Source organism: Cajanus cajan, chromosome 8 (assembly GCF_000230855.2).
Source record: "Cajanus cajan strain Asha chromosome 8, NIPB_CcT2T_4, whole genome shotgun sequence".
NCBI classification, from domain to species: Eukaryota; Viridiplantae; Streptophyta; class Magnoliopsida; order Fabales; family Fabaceae; genus Cajanus; species Cajanus cajan.
The window spans coordinates 13,219,796-13,234,465 of NC_138524.1; the positions used below are offsets into that span (position 1 = coordinate 13,219,796).

At 30.6% G+C, this 14,670-nt stretch overlaps 2 protein-coding genes across 3 annotated transcripts; one reads left to right on the forward strand and one right to left on the reverse strand.

Annotated features, from left to right (window-relative positions):
• Positions 1–5,150: 5,150 nt before the first annotated feature.
• Positions 5,151–8,561, reverse strand: LOC109794789 (uncharacterized). Its single transcript, XM_083062887.1, has 8 exons — positions 8,402–8,561; positions 8,111–8,254; positions 7,697–7,771; positions 7,334–7,408; positions 7,153–7,251; positions 6,948–7,064; positions 6,721–6,840; positions 5,151–5,865 (listed from the first exon to the last, which is right to left on the reverse strand). The coding sequence occupies exons 1-8, from the start codon at positions 8,423–8,425 to the stop codon at positions 5,374–5,376; spliced, it is 1,146 nt and encodes a 381-aa protein (XP_082919013.1). The 5' UTR covers positions 8,426–8,561; the 3' UTR covers positions 5,151–5,373.
• Positions 8,562–8,723: 162 nt separating this feature from the next.
• On the forward strand, positions 8,724–14,445 carry LOC145950936 (uncharacterized). Of its 2 annotated transcripts, XM_083062888.1 has the most exons (4): positions 8,725–8,890; positions 8,962–8,988; positions 9,188–9,256; positions 13,690–14,445. In XM_083062888.1, the coding sequence occupies exons 1-4, from the start codon at positions 8,831–8,833 to the stop codon at positions 14,305–14,307; spliced, it is 774 nt and encodes a 257-aa protein (XP_082919014.1). In that variant the 5' UTR covers positions 8,725–8,830; the 3' UTR covers positions 14,308–14,445. The 2 variants fall into 2 exon arrangements, with proteins under 2 accessions (XP_082919015.1, XP_082919014.1); XM_083062889.1 differs by lacking the exon at positions 8,962–8,988 and having other exon boundaries at positions 8,724–8,890.
• Positions 14,446–14,670: the final 225 nt, after the last annotated feature.

Below are 14,670 nucleotides of genomic sequence, written 5' to 3' on the forward strand. Positions count from 1 at the left end.
TTTGTTATTTTTCTTATATTTAAATATAAATGTATAATTTTAATATCTCTATGGTTCATGAATTTATGGAATGGTGTGTTTGGATGAGGAATTTATATAGAGTAATTCATTTATTTGAAGAATTTCAATTTTCTTGAGGTGAAATGCTTTGTTTGGATGAGGAATTTACAAAGAATTTGAAATCCAAGCATTTGTAAAATTCCTTAAAATAGTAGAATTTCAAATTCTCCCACTTTAAATTTTATCTTATTTCATATATGTTTTTCTTATTTCACCTATATATTTTATCTTATCTCTTCATTCTTTTAATTATTAGATATTCAAAAATATTTTTAAAATTATTAAATATTATTTTATATTAATTTTTAAAATTATTAAATATTATCTAATATTAATTTTTAAAATTATTAAATATTTAAAAATGGATTAATATTTATTTTTATAAAATTTAATTTAAAAATCTCAACATATAAATATATTTTTAAAATCAATTTTACTATTATGGAATCAAATTATCATATTCAACCTAACAATTTAAAAGTTAAGAAATTTGAATTGATCGACTCATCCAAACAAAATATTTTAAGAATGATAGAAATTAAAATCAAAGTAATTTAAATACCAAGAATTTAAAGTTTCTTGAATTTGTAAAATTCCTAATCCAAACATATTATAAGGGAATGCAATTGTAAGAGACAATTATATGAGTAAGATGTTTATTGTATGGATTAGAGTACTCCGTGGGTTCTTAAGAGAACCCTGAGAGAAACAAACAAACTATGCAAGTTTATATTTTGCTTTTTGATTGTTTTGTTGTATTTCTTGTTGCATGAGATGTATGAATATCTATTTAATTCCACAAATACATGAGTTTTGATTTGACTTAAACATGTTTGGTATTTCAATTATGACAAAAATTATGTTATTCAATTTTTTTTATTTGTGTTATGGTATGTGGGGTAGAGGGTGTCACACAAATGATATATATTTATTATTAATAAATACATAATATATATATATATATATATATATATTATATTTTTATAATATTATTCATAAATTAATATCAATAATATTATTAGTATATTTATAGATAAACTAATAATTTGATAAATATAACTTATTATATATTAATATACTTTTACAAAAATATAAATATACATATCTTATCTACTATATTTATATTTTTGTAAAAGTATATTAATATATACTAAGTTATATTTATCAAATTATCAATTTATCGATAAATATACTAAAAATATTATTGATATTAATTTATTAGCAATAATAAATTATTAATAATATATAAATTTTATTTATTTAGTAATAATAAATATATATCATTTGTTACATTAATAAAAATTATAGTATATGTTAACTTAAATAAGCAAATAATTGTATAATTTTAAATTATTATATATATATATATATATTTATTTATTAAAATTTTAAAATTATTAAATTTTTAATGGGAGAGATTCAAATTGCACAATTATGATATTTGAGGGACTAAAATTGTTCAATTAAAAATTAAAGGACTAAAATGGCACAATTACAATTCTGTAGGGACTAAAATTATCCAATTAAAATCCAATGGATCAAAATTGCACAATTATAATACTTGAGGGATCAAAAATGTAATTAAGCCAAAATTAAATTAGTAGTCTTTTTTTATTTTAATTTCACAAGTCTTTTTTTTAAATATTTTTAATGAAGGTCTTAATTTCTTATGCTCAAAATTGACAATTTTTTATTTAATTAAATGAATTTCATAATTTTTCAGTCCTTTAATGAAATAAAATATTTTTAATTTTAATATTTTTTTAAAAATTAACATATTTTCTTTAATTATGCATAATTCTTAAATATAAAATTTTCATAAATAAAATTTAATATTTTGAGAGGGAACAATTCGTCACAAATTTTTTCACAAAATATTTTAACCTATTTGTGACGGAATTTTGAGAAGGAACAATCCGTCACTAAATTTTTTCTTTTTAGTGACGAAATTTGTAACGGATTTTTTAGAGATGAAGTTCATTTCGTCTCAAAATCCGTCACAAACATTCTTTTCTATTTAGTGATGAAATTTGTGACGGATTTTTAGAGACGAAAAATTTTTCGTCACAAAATCCGTCACAATTTTTTTTTTTTATTTAGTGACAAAATTTGTGACGGATTTTTAAAGACGGAATATATTTCGTCACAAAATCCGTCACAAAAATCAATAAATTCTAGTCCATCATAAAACTTAAAATTCCCTCACAAAATGCGTCACTATTAGCGATGCTATTTTTTCCGTCACAAAATTCATCACAAATATTAATTTTTTTAGTAGTAATTAGATGAATTATAATAGATCGAATAAAAAATTTATTAATCTATTAAAATTTATTAAAAGTTTACATAAAAGCCCAACATATTTAAAACAAAAAAATCATTTAATTTTTTCATGGATAGATATTCAATTCATAAATGTAATGTTTTAATTAAATGATTTTTTAAAAAATATTTTATTTCTCTTTCTTTTCTTTATAAGTCATTGCATTTATATATAGTCTTTTAAAATTTACAAGTCTTTTTTACGTCAAAATAATCTTTTAAAATATCAATTTAATAAATACCTCATATTATAATTTAATGTATTTTGAAAAAAATAATAGATAAATAATTAATTATCTATAAAATTAAATGAATAAATTGAATTCAATTTGTTCTTTATTTTTATTATAATAAATTAATTGAATGAATTTACATTCTCATGATGAACAAATAAATTGATTTATCACTCATAACTTTTTATACATTTCTTTATATATGGGTCACATTCACATACAAGTAAGAGTATTAATCGCAATGATTATTTATATAAAGAAATTCTTTTATGTTATTTCTCATCATTTTCAAATATATATATATATATATATATATATATATATATATATATATATATATATATATATATATATATATAGCTATTGTCCTTAAATGACCCTTGGTTAAAAGACAATGGATTATAATGATTGGATTATAATGATAGGTAAGAAAAAATAAAGAGATTAGTTCTTACGACACTAGGTCCTTTGAATTATTTATTTTTTTTTTTTTTTATCTTTCTGTTATTAGGTTTTTTAAGTTTAACTTACCTTTTTTCTATCTCTAAATTTTTCAATAATTCTTCTTCCTTTTTCCTTCTTATAAAAAATTATCTTTTAAAGGAACCTTACCCAAAAGTAGATTTATCAAAATTAAACCATATATATAATAAAGAAAGAACTTCATAAAGAACATTTTATACAAACTTGTCCCTAAGTATCTAGGGTCTTATTTTTAAATGCCCCATATTTTCAAACGTTCAAGTAACACTCAATACCAAAAAAAAAATAGTATGAATAACAATATAGGAAATAGAAATTGTCTCTATCTCTTAAGATTCACTCTATCACTTCTTATATAGAGATAAAGAAACATTAGTTCTCCTTCCAATGACATTCCATAATTTTTTTTAAGATGAATGATACAATCATATGAAGCTTTGCCACATACAACATTAAAACTATTAAAAAAAATGTAATAAATTTTTAAATATAATAAGCTTGACTTAGAGAGAAAATTATTTTCAGTTTTTCGTATTTTAATACCTAAAATCTCACAAATTTCTCTCAAGTCTTTCATATGAAATTAGAAATTAAAACCTCTTTAATTTTCTTTTATTGATCCATCATTCCTATATTTTCTTTAACAAATCATTTCATCTCATAATCACTTTTTATTCTATTTTTTACTTAATAACAAAACAATCTATAAAATAACAACAATTTTACACTTTCACTCATAATTTTAATTCTCTTGAAAGGCTACTCAACATATAAATAAAACCTCTTAAAAAAAGCCCCATTATTAGTTTCCCAATAATGACAAAATTGAAAAAGAAAAATTAAGGGAGAAAAAACATACCTCCATGCTCAATTTTTTTAATTTAAAAGTTAATCACATATCCAATTAATAGTCAATTAATAATCAATTAATAGTCACTGCTTCCAATAGTAATTAACCATATTTGAAATTAAAACTCTAGGTAATCTTGTGAATAAAACAATTGATTATAATTGTTCCTCAACTTTTAGTTGGAGTCATTTTCAAAAGATAAACCATAATCACTTAGTTGTCAAACCCAATACCTCCACCAAGAGTTGCCACTAATAATGCCATTAAATTTAATCAATTTTAATTAACTCATGTGTACAAATTTAGTGTCACCTTAATTGCAATTCAATTTAAGTACCATGAATTATTATTATGATATTAAAAAACATAACATTGAGCTTTATACCGCAACGTCTCAAAACATTTCAATCCAAAAAATAAGTTAGACATGGTTCAACACTCAAATTCTCAAAATTAGCCACAAAGTCCTAAAAATTAATAAAATTAATTGATTTATTAGGTTATCACAAATTGACAACAAATTAGCATGTAAAAATGCTACTTGACTAAAGAAATCAACTAAATTCACGAAAGGTAGTAACTTTGTTTTTTTAGGTTTTTCAAACTTCAAACATATAATATAATTTCACATTATAGCATGCTTCATTGACTCATTTAAAAGTCTTTAAAGAATTGTGAAGTGAATAACACAAATATGTACTATCTCAATAAAATAAAATAAACATGAATAAATTATTAAATGCTCAAATTCTTATAAGTAATAACAGCTTGTTTATATATAAAACCATATTCCCATATCAGTGAATACCTTTATTGCTGTAGTTTTCATGTGAGTCTTAGCTATAGTGCAAACTCTCGAGGGAAACTAATCAGGCAGATCATATCACTAACCTTGCTGAGGATAGATGCTGTTCTTGTGAATGAGAATCGGAGTCATGATCTAAGAGATATTAGGTTCGATTTCAAGGGTAATGATTTTGGTGCAATAGATATTAACACAGGTTCAGTTTAGAAACACTGTTTAGTTAATTTTTCCAATGAATAGAAATACATAGTTTTTAATGTATTTGTTTCTTTTTCTTCATACTACTCGGTATGTGTTAAAACGTCTATCTTTAAATTAGTGTGATATACTGATTAATATAAAATATATATATATATATATATATATATATATATATATATATTAGTAGAGGAAAATATAAAAAGTCCAATTAAAAATTATGATAATTGTAATTGTCGAAAAGGCACAGCCTTTGGACTAATTTAGCATAGAAGTTTTGTACGAAATACAAACAGCAGAATAGGAAGTATAATACAAGCATGAAAACATGGCAAGCACTGCACCGATACTAGAGCAGGAAACAGACATACATTGGAAACACACTTCTAAGCTGGAAGGTGACCTCCTCAGTTCGTTACCCATCAAGTGGTGGCTGTTTTTTCCACGAGCCCATGCCACCCCGTCAAAAGGATTCCCAATATTGAAACGTAGAGTGCAGTGCGTGACATAGCAGATCTGATGAGCATCAGAATCGCCCAAAACATAAGCATGGTCCTCTGCAAGCGAGAGAATGGTGCACCAACCGCAATCATTGCAGTAACAGCACAAACAAACACAGTGAAACCGAGCAGCTGGAGCAAAGAGGACCAACCACGTCCTAGCTGAAGCTGGAAAACTGATAACTGGCTGCATGTATCGGAGATAATCCAATAAAGCACAATGGCAGCTATCAAAAAAGACGATAAACGTTGCACTATATTCTTGCGTTTCCTCATGCTCAAGGTTTCCCCGTCATACATGTTTAGATCAAAAAGTTGGGAAGTCATTTTACCAGAAGAATCCAACGCCACCTTAGTGTAATCAAGGGTTTTCTTGCGTTTATCCGGGCTGAACATTTCCCCACAATCCGCAGCCTTGAAGAAATCAATTAGATTTAATCTTTGGAGAACATTTGAGTTTATATATCCACTTAATTAAATCCATCAATTATAATAAAAATAAATAAATAATACATCTCATCCAATTCATTCATTTAATTTTATAAATATTTAATAATTCATCTTATATTTTTCAAAATTTATTGAATTATTCTTTTTTTTTCTCCTTTCTCGTCATTCTTGCTTCTTTCTCTTTTTTTTTCTGCCATATGTTCTTTTTATTTATATTTCTTATTTATTTCTTCTTTTTTTTTGTCTCATATTTTTTTTCTTTTTTTTTTCTCTCTCTCGTCATTCTTGCTTCTTTCTCTTTTTTTTTTCTGCATCATTTTCTTTTTATTTATCTTTCTTATTTATTTTTTCTTCTTTTTTGTCTCTTTTTTTTTTGTCTCTCCTTTCTCGTCTTTCTTATTTCTCTTTCTCTTCTCTCTCTTTCTTTTCTATTTCTTTTCTCTTTATCATTTTATTCATCTCTTTCTCATTATTTAAAAATACTAAATAAAATTACATGATTTTTTTTTGCGAAAAACATTATTATAGTGAATTTTCAATTGAATTAGTTGATAAATATTCACCTTCAGCATTACTAGTTAATAAATGAAGACTATAATTTTAAACATATTATTCAAACTCAAGTACATGAAAGAGAATATATTAATCCATAAGAGACTAATATAACTTTATGTATGTGAATAAATAGATTAGATGTTTAAGTTAACTTTTAATAGATCTAAATAAATTATTATATTGTTTTTATCTGATTCGTCTAAAAATTTATATCATTTGCCACACTCCTAGATAATTCACATGTCAATAACTGTATCTACTTACCTTCAAGCTCAGCAGGCTGGAGCCAATGGCACCCCCATAGCTTTTAAAATTAGGCATTTTTTCCTGCTTGTCGGCTAGTTCTTTAAAATAGCTTTCCCCTTGTTTCGACACAACTATTCCCTGAGGCATGAGAAGAAGTAGTCATACACATATACCTTCAATTGAATCCTTACAAATTAACAGCATGAAGAAGAACCATTCACAAAGCAACAATTTAACCAACTTACCCAGAACATCAAATTGCTACGAGCATTATCCACATCGCATCCAACAATGTGTATTCTTTCCTTCCCAGCTTCATCAATATGCTCCTCTCTTGCCCATTTTCCAAACGAATAATTCACCTGAGGAATGGGAAGAAGTGGCAATACACATCATACATGTTTAGATCACAAAGTCGGGGAGTAATTTTGCTTGAAAAACAAACGTCACCTTAGCCTTAGTGTAAGCATCGCTATCCTCGGTTTTCCCATAAACATACAACGGTGGGGAAGTCATTTTCTGAAGAGATCTTTCCGGCTCTCGAATCAACTACATTTGAGTTTATATATCCTCTTGATTAAATGATAACATAAATCAGAAAGCAAAACAACAGCAAAGACAATAATCTTACCAAGCCTTCCCAAAAATAATTTATGGGTTCGTATGTTTTTTGAATCCATGTTGCCGACGGAAAAAGGTCACAATACTGCTCAGGCATAATAAGAATAAGAAGCAGTAAACATGATGTACCTTCAACTAATTATATAAATCAGGGCAGCAAGTTATGATTTTGTATCCAAAACATTGAAAAATATATTTTCTACCAAATATTAAATTAGTTTAAAAAAATTGGTATTTCTGTGGCCTCAATTTTCTACTAAATCACCTTAATCTAGAAGAACATAATAGAGATAGAGAATGAGAAGAAGTATCCTCTTGATTAAATGATAACATAAATCAGAAAGCAAAACAACAGCAAAGACAATAATCTTACCGAGCTTTTCAAAATATAATTTATGGGTTCGTATGTTTCTTGAATCCATGTTTCCGACGGCAAAAGGGCACGATACTGCTCAGGCATAATAAGAATAAGTAGTAAACATGATGTACCTTCAACTAATTATATAAATCAGGGCAGCAAGTTATGATTTTGTATCCAAAACATTGAAAAATATATTTCTACCAAATATTAAATTAGTTTTAAAAAATTGGTATTTCTGTGGCCTCAATTTTCTACTAAATCACCTTAATCTAGAAGAACATAATAGAGATAGAGAATGAGAAATTGAAAAGAGAAGGTGCAAGAACAATATTTAACTATTTTAGTGAACAATATTTGATCAAGTGAGAAAGCAAAAGAAGAGCATCAAGAATAATAACTGGAAAAGCAATAACCTAACCAACTTACACAGGACTTCCAGTAGTCGTAGTCAATTTTGCCGAATCTTAAAGTGGGTGTTGTTTTCTTCCCAGCTTCATCAATATACGCGTCCCTTGTTGGTTCTTCAAGAAAGCTTGCAGTTGATTCAAGGTTTGCCATTGCTTTAAATATCTGAGGCATGAGAAGAAGTGGTAATACGTATATACAATCCAAGCCAGGCAATGAGAGCAGGGAGCTATCATTTTATATACAAAACATTTAAAAAAAAAAAAAAAAAAAAACCTAGACTTGAGAAATTGGGGACGGAACTAATATTACCTGTTCCTCCTCAAAACCGGCCATCCAAGAGATATGAGAGAAAGGTATTGAATTTGCGCAATGTTATGAGCTAAAGAAACTCGTTAACCTGGAGTCTAGAGAAAAGTCTGCAAGTGCGAAAGTAAAGCTGAATAGTTATTTTATTGATAAAAGGGGTTCACTTTAACTAAAGCAAAGAGATACAGATCGGAAACTTAAATCTAAATTTATGGACGTCTGATCTTCATTTAACGGTTGCGATTAGCCAAAAGAGTATAGACACAGGCCCCTCATTGGTCCCCACCTGGAAAGTGGAAACCGAAAGTAATTATACTCGGTGCGTGAATTATGGAGGACTTACCCAGTGTCTCTCTCTAACTTGTTTTTATTGTTCCGTCTCCTCTCTCTCCGTCTTTGAACTTTTTTGGTCTGTGCTGTTACTGCTGTAACATGAAGTCCGATGAGGAAACGCCGATAACCCCTGCAGAACAGGACTACCCAAACACACAGGTACTTTGCGATTGCTTTGCTCACGTTCATATTCTCCGCGATTGAAACATAATTTTCTCTAATGCTTGCAGATACTGCCTCACAAGACACCCAATTTTGTAAGTAATGAAAGCCTATGGCCCAATCATACTACCTCTTTATTTTAGCATCTTAGTAAATTCATTACTCTATGAAGCTTTTTTTTTTTTTTTTAGTCATTGAAACAGGACCAATTTTACTTTCACTTGCTTCTCTCTTTTTGTGTCTAATGACGGGTGGTTTTCTACACTTGAGCTAACTATTTTGAGGTTCAAACAGTGTTCTGTCGCAATGGAAATAGAAGAGCTGGAAAAACGACCTAATTTTCTACTACAACCAGAATACAAGGTGACTATTTTCATCTTTCATTACCCTGTAAAATTGCTCTGTTGAACTCGAGTTTGGAGTTAAACGAATGAAACTGTGAAAATTATTCTTATTATTATTGAATTGATATGAATGTATACATGTATTTATAGCAAGTTTCTAACCGAAACTGACTTACTAACTAACTCATTGCTACTTATGCTATTTAAGGCAGAACAGCAAGCCATTGTTAGAAGGAATTGCCCACAGTTGTTCAGACTGTAACAACTCTAATGGGCAATAATATCTTGTTTTAGTATACTGTTGATAAGATAACTGTATTCTTGCATGGGGTGGGATCTGCTATTTACATGTTTATGTTAAGGTTCCTGTTTTGGGTGTTAACATCTATGGTCTTGGACCAGTCCAATGCTTGGTGGCCATGGCTGTCTGAATCATTGCCTTTAGGGCTTGGTTCCTCCGATACCAAGAAAGAAATTTAGGGGAATAAATCCCCTAAATTTATATTCATTCATCTCTTGAATGTTTACATGTATATATACTCACAATTGACGAGAGCAGCAAAGCTAACTCCTAGAGTTAAGGGATGTTTACATTAGTTGTGATAACATGATCCTATCTAAGGTGGTTTTGATAACAATATTATCTAGTACAGCTGCACTATCTGTTGAGCTAACAGAACTTAATATTATCTTCTTAACAGAAGCTTGTAGGCTCATTCCTTAATTGCCACCCTCAAACGAGTAGGTGGTACTAAGTTGGTTGAACTGAGAGTGTGTAAGAGCCTTGGTAAAACAATTTGAAATTTGATCGACAGAAGGTACATAAGCTATAGAGACTTGATTGTGCAGAACCTGATCTCTAATGTAGTGAACACCAAATTCAATATTTTGATCTTGCATGCAGTATTGGATTGGAAGCCAAGGCTTTAGCACTCAAATTGTCACACCATAAGACTGGTGTCCTTGGCAAAGGCAGCTGAATTTCTTATAGCAGGGACTTGATCCCAGTAATTTCTGCAGCCAGGTCTGCCATTGCCCTGTATTCTGATTCTGTGCTTGATCTAGACATTGCTCTTTGCTTCCTTGAAGACCAACTTACGAGTTTCACGCAAGAAAACACAATTACCAACAACTAACTTCCTATCATCCAAATTATTTGCCCAGTTAGCATCAGAAAATCCAATCAAGTCTAGATCAGTTGAGGGTTTGATGTGAAGTGAGAGTGTGATTGTTCCTTGAAAATATCCAAGTGTCCTTTTCATGCCTTGCCAATGCTGGAAAGTTGGGGAGATCGTATATTGACTTAACTAATCGACTGAATAGGCAATGTCTGATCTCATATTTGTTAAATATTGAAGTGCTCCAATTGCCTTTCGAAATAGAGATCAATTCTCCCTCCACTGTAAATTGCTTTCCAGTAACCATAGGTGTTGGATAAGGAGATGCATTCTCCATATTAAATATCTTTAATACGTCAGTAATATACCTGATATGTTTTAGATGCATGCCACTTGGGTCTCTACTGATTTCTATTCCAAGAAAATAGTGCAAATCTTCAAGATCCTTTAAGGCAAACTGCAGGTTCAGTTTCTTGACAAAGCTCCTTACAAAGGTGGAATTGCTCCCATTCACTATAATATCGTTGACGTAGATGAGCAGGAATGTGACATGATTTTTCTCTGTAAGGTAAAACAGAGATGAATCACTTTTAGTATTGTGAAATCCCCAACAGAGCAAGGCTGTTTTGAGCTTATCAGACCATGCACTTGCAGCCTGTTTTAGTCCATAGATTGCTTTTGTCAACTTGCACACATTTTCTGGTTAGGCATGTAGCCATTTAGGAAAGCATTAGTAATGTCCATCTGTCAAACCTCTCAATTAAGATGAACAGCAATTGACAAAATAATTCTCACTGTGCTTGCCTTGACAGCGGGACTAAATGTTTCCTCATAGTCCAAGCCTGCTGTTTGCTGAAATCCTTTGGCAACTAGTTGTGCCTTTGCTGAAATCCTTTGGCAACTAGTTGTGCCTTCTTCCTTTCTATTGTACCATCTGCATTGTACTTGGTCTTGAAGACCAATTTTGAGTCTTTGATTTTCTGCTGACCCTTATAAGACACTAAAGTCAAAGTTTCATTAGACATGAGTGTCTTGAATTCAGATTCCATAGCTCTCCTCCATTCTGTATCTTGTAATTCTTCTTGTACTGTCTCGGGCTCTTTGTCATCAATTTGCTTCTCAACTGTTAATCCTAACTCCAAAATGTCTCTATGTTTTCTTTCTACTCATCCATTTTGAGCAGAGGTGTAATTACAAGACAGCCTTAGTTGGATTCCTGAATCTTGGGCCAGTTTGTGAAAATTTCTATATTCTCTCCCTCCATCAAATTGCAAGATCTTATTTCTTTTATTGAATTGATTTTCAACCAAGATTTAAATTGAATAAATGCATTCAAGACTTCAGACTTTTGTTTCAAAGGATAAATCCAAGTATATCTACTAAAGTCATCAATAAAATATTGTATTTAAAGCCAGAAGATGAGTTTATTGCTGCAGGATCTCAAACATCTGTGTGAATTAAGTCCAGGGGTTCCTGTGCTCGAGAAACAGAAACTCTTAAAGTTAAAAAATGAGACTTTCCAAATTGACATGCTTCACAAAAAGAAAAATCATCATCAGATGGGATTTTGACATTGCAACTATTTAAGGCATTGCAACTCTTTAAGACTTCCCTATCACCTTGTCATTCACAAAACAAACATTCTCGTGAAATTCAGCATAAATATCATAGTCAGCAGTAAGTATTGAATTCTTAACAAAGTTTTGGTAATTCTATGCACATATAAGACTTCATGTAAGTTTAAAGGCCTTTGATTGATATTAAGAGTGTGGAACCAGATCCAATAATTTTAAGTCTTTCACCATTACCTACTACAAGATTGCTCTTACCATGATGATTAGAAACTTCTTGAAACCAGTCAGAGTCATGAGTGACATGATTGCTGGCTCCAATATCAAAATACCAACTTGAATCTCTAAAGGAATCTGGATCAGCAATAAATCACTGTAATTCTGATTTCGAAGCATCTCATGTTTGTTTCCTTCAGGGGATCACCCATGTAGGTCTTTGTCGAATCTATAGAAGCAATGTGAGGCCATATGTCCAATGTTCCTACATACTTGACACACCAGTTTGTCTCTATTAGATCTGCCTCTTCCTCCTCTTGATCCTCTGAACGTGCCTTTCCAGTTGTTGTGATTAGATTGCTTGATCTAGTAGCCACATTAGCAGAAGCATTGATAATGAGATTTGAAAAAATGCTTAGATGTTTCTATTCTATTTTCAAACTCCAAAAGTGGAGCCTGCGGATCAACCCAAGTCATGTTTTCTTTGTTAGATAATAGAACAACAATTAGGCTATACAGCGAGAATTTGTATCATCAGATCAGAAGTTGAGATTGAGCTCCCTGCGAGTTCAATTTTGTCTGCCAAGGTTTTCATCTTGATCAAATATTCCTCCATCTTCAATGATCCCTTGCGAGATCTGTAAAATTCAGTCTTCAATAGGGTGACTGGAGACTTGGTGTAAACACCAGCTAGGCTTTGAGCTTCATCCCAATGCTCTTGCAGTTTCGCAATTCAGTGTAGTAGTTGTTTTGCTGCGTATACTGTCATGGCATTGACAGCCACCTAAGAAGTTGTTGATCACTGGTTTGTCATTCTTCATTGGCAGTATTGGTCTTCTTGTTGGAACCTTCAGAGATAAATTGTTCAGGAAACTTCTTTGTCCCAATAATGAAGCCATGGAACTTGCTCCCTCTAATCAGTGGCAAGGCAAGGGACTTTCATAATAGGTATTTGTCTCTGTCCAACTTGACAGAAACAGTTGAAGGGAGATCATTCCTTTGAGAGGGGTTAGCATTGGAGGCCAAGGCTTACTGAATTGTTACCTTTAGGGCTTGGTTGCTCTGATACCAAGAAAGAATTTATATTCATTCATTTCTTGAATCTTTACATCTGATGAGATGATCTTATGATATTTATGGTGGTTTTGATAACAATATTATCAAGTACAGCTGCAGTATCTGTTGGGATAACAGAATATTAACTTCTTAACAGAAGCTTGTAGGCTCATTCTTAACTCTCAAAAATATTTTACTCTGACTTGCTTCTGTGTTTTGTATCTGATAATTAAATAACAATAACTATTACTAAAATAGTTGTCTGAATCAAAATAGTAGAAAATTTTTAATCTCGGGTGCTTCTCCCCTCTTCTGGAGGTAACTTTTTTGAAGTTTGCAAACAGATGTCTACTAGAGAAAGAAAAAAACTGCGTTTTGAAGACATAGAAGAAAAAAAAATTCTAGGAATTGATGTGACGGTGGTGTGTAATTTTCTTCTTTCTATGTACTGTAAGATTGCCCTATTTGATCAAGTTTTTTGCTTTTGTCAGGCACGTACTAAAAATATTTACATGAATCCCCCACCGTTGAGCTTCTGGAAAGTTGTTCCTTTCATAATGGCAAGTGTATTGAGTATTACTCCTTATGCTCGATGGGTTTTGATTGGGTTGGGTTTTGCTTTCCTAAAATATCAAGCGGATAAGTTGATCGCTCAATTCGGTTTGAAATTGGGAAATACCAATGATGGATCAACACCAGTACTGCTGAACTTCGAGGAAGCATATGATGAGTTCATTCAAGAGATTATAGATGTGACTACGATCATGGTTTGCTATCCGCTGATTTTGTTGTTAATCTGTCCACTAGAACCTGTATATCAGGTTATTTTCTTGCTAAAGTTGATTTTCGGAGCACTCTATTATACTCCAACTTTGGTAGCCAAGGCATCTGGGATTAGTGTGACTTGTGGCTTGTTCAACCTATCTCTCATTTGGTTTACAACCTTGGCGGCTCTTGTCCTATCTCTCATCATTGATTTCTTCGTATTGTTGGTGATTTACCTTAACAAGCGTTATGCGTGTGCATGTGTAACTGCTGGGAGACCTAAAATGGAAGAACGGGAAGATGATATGGAAAATTTTCTGGTTAACGTCAATGTGCAGCAATAGTTTAATTATTGGTTAAGCTTTTAGACAAGGTCATTTCACATTGATGTATTTTCAAACTGTTTGTTTGCTTGATATCATGCATGTTTGGACCGTTGTCTGGATTTAATTTCGAATTAATCTGAGTTTATATTTAATGAACTTGATTTTGAGTAAATATCAATTTAAAATAACGTGATTTTTGTTTAGATTATTGGCATCGTATGTGTAAAGGAACATGTTGGTCAAGACGAATTCGTAGTGACCTCAATTTTTACAATCTCCCACTGCTTTTGATTTCAGTCAAATGATTTGATTTTATATTTTTCATTTAAATTCAACCAAAAAGGATTTCAAACACCCGTTTTGCGTGGTACTTGAGCAATG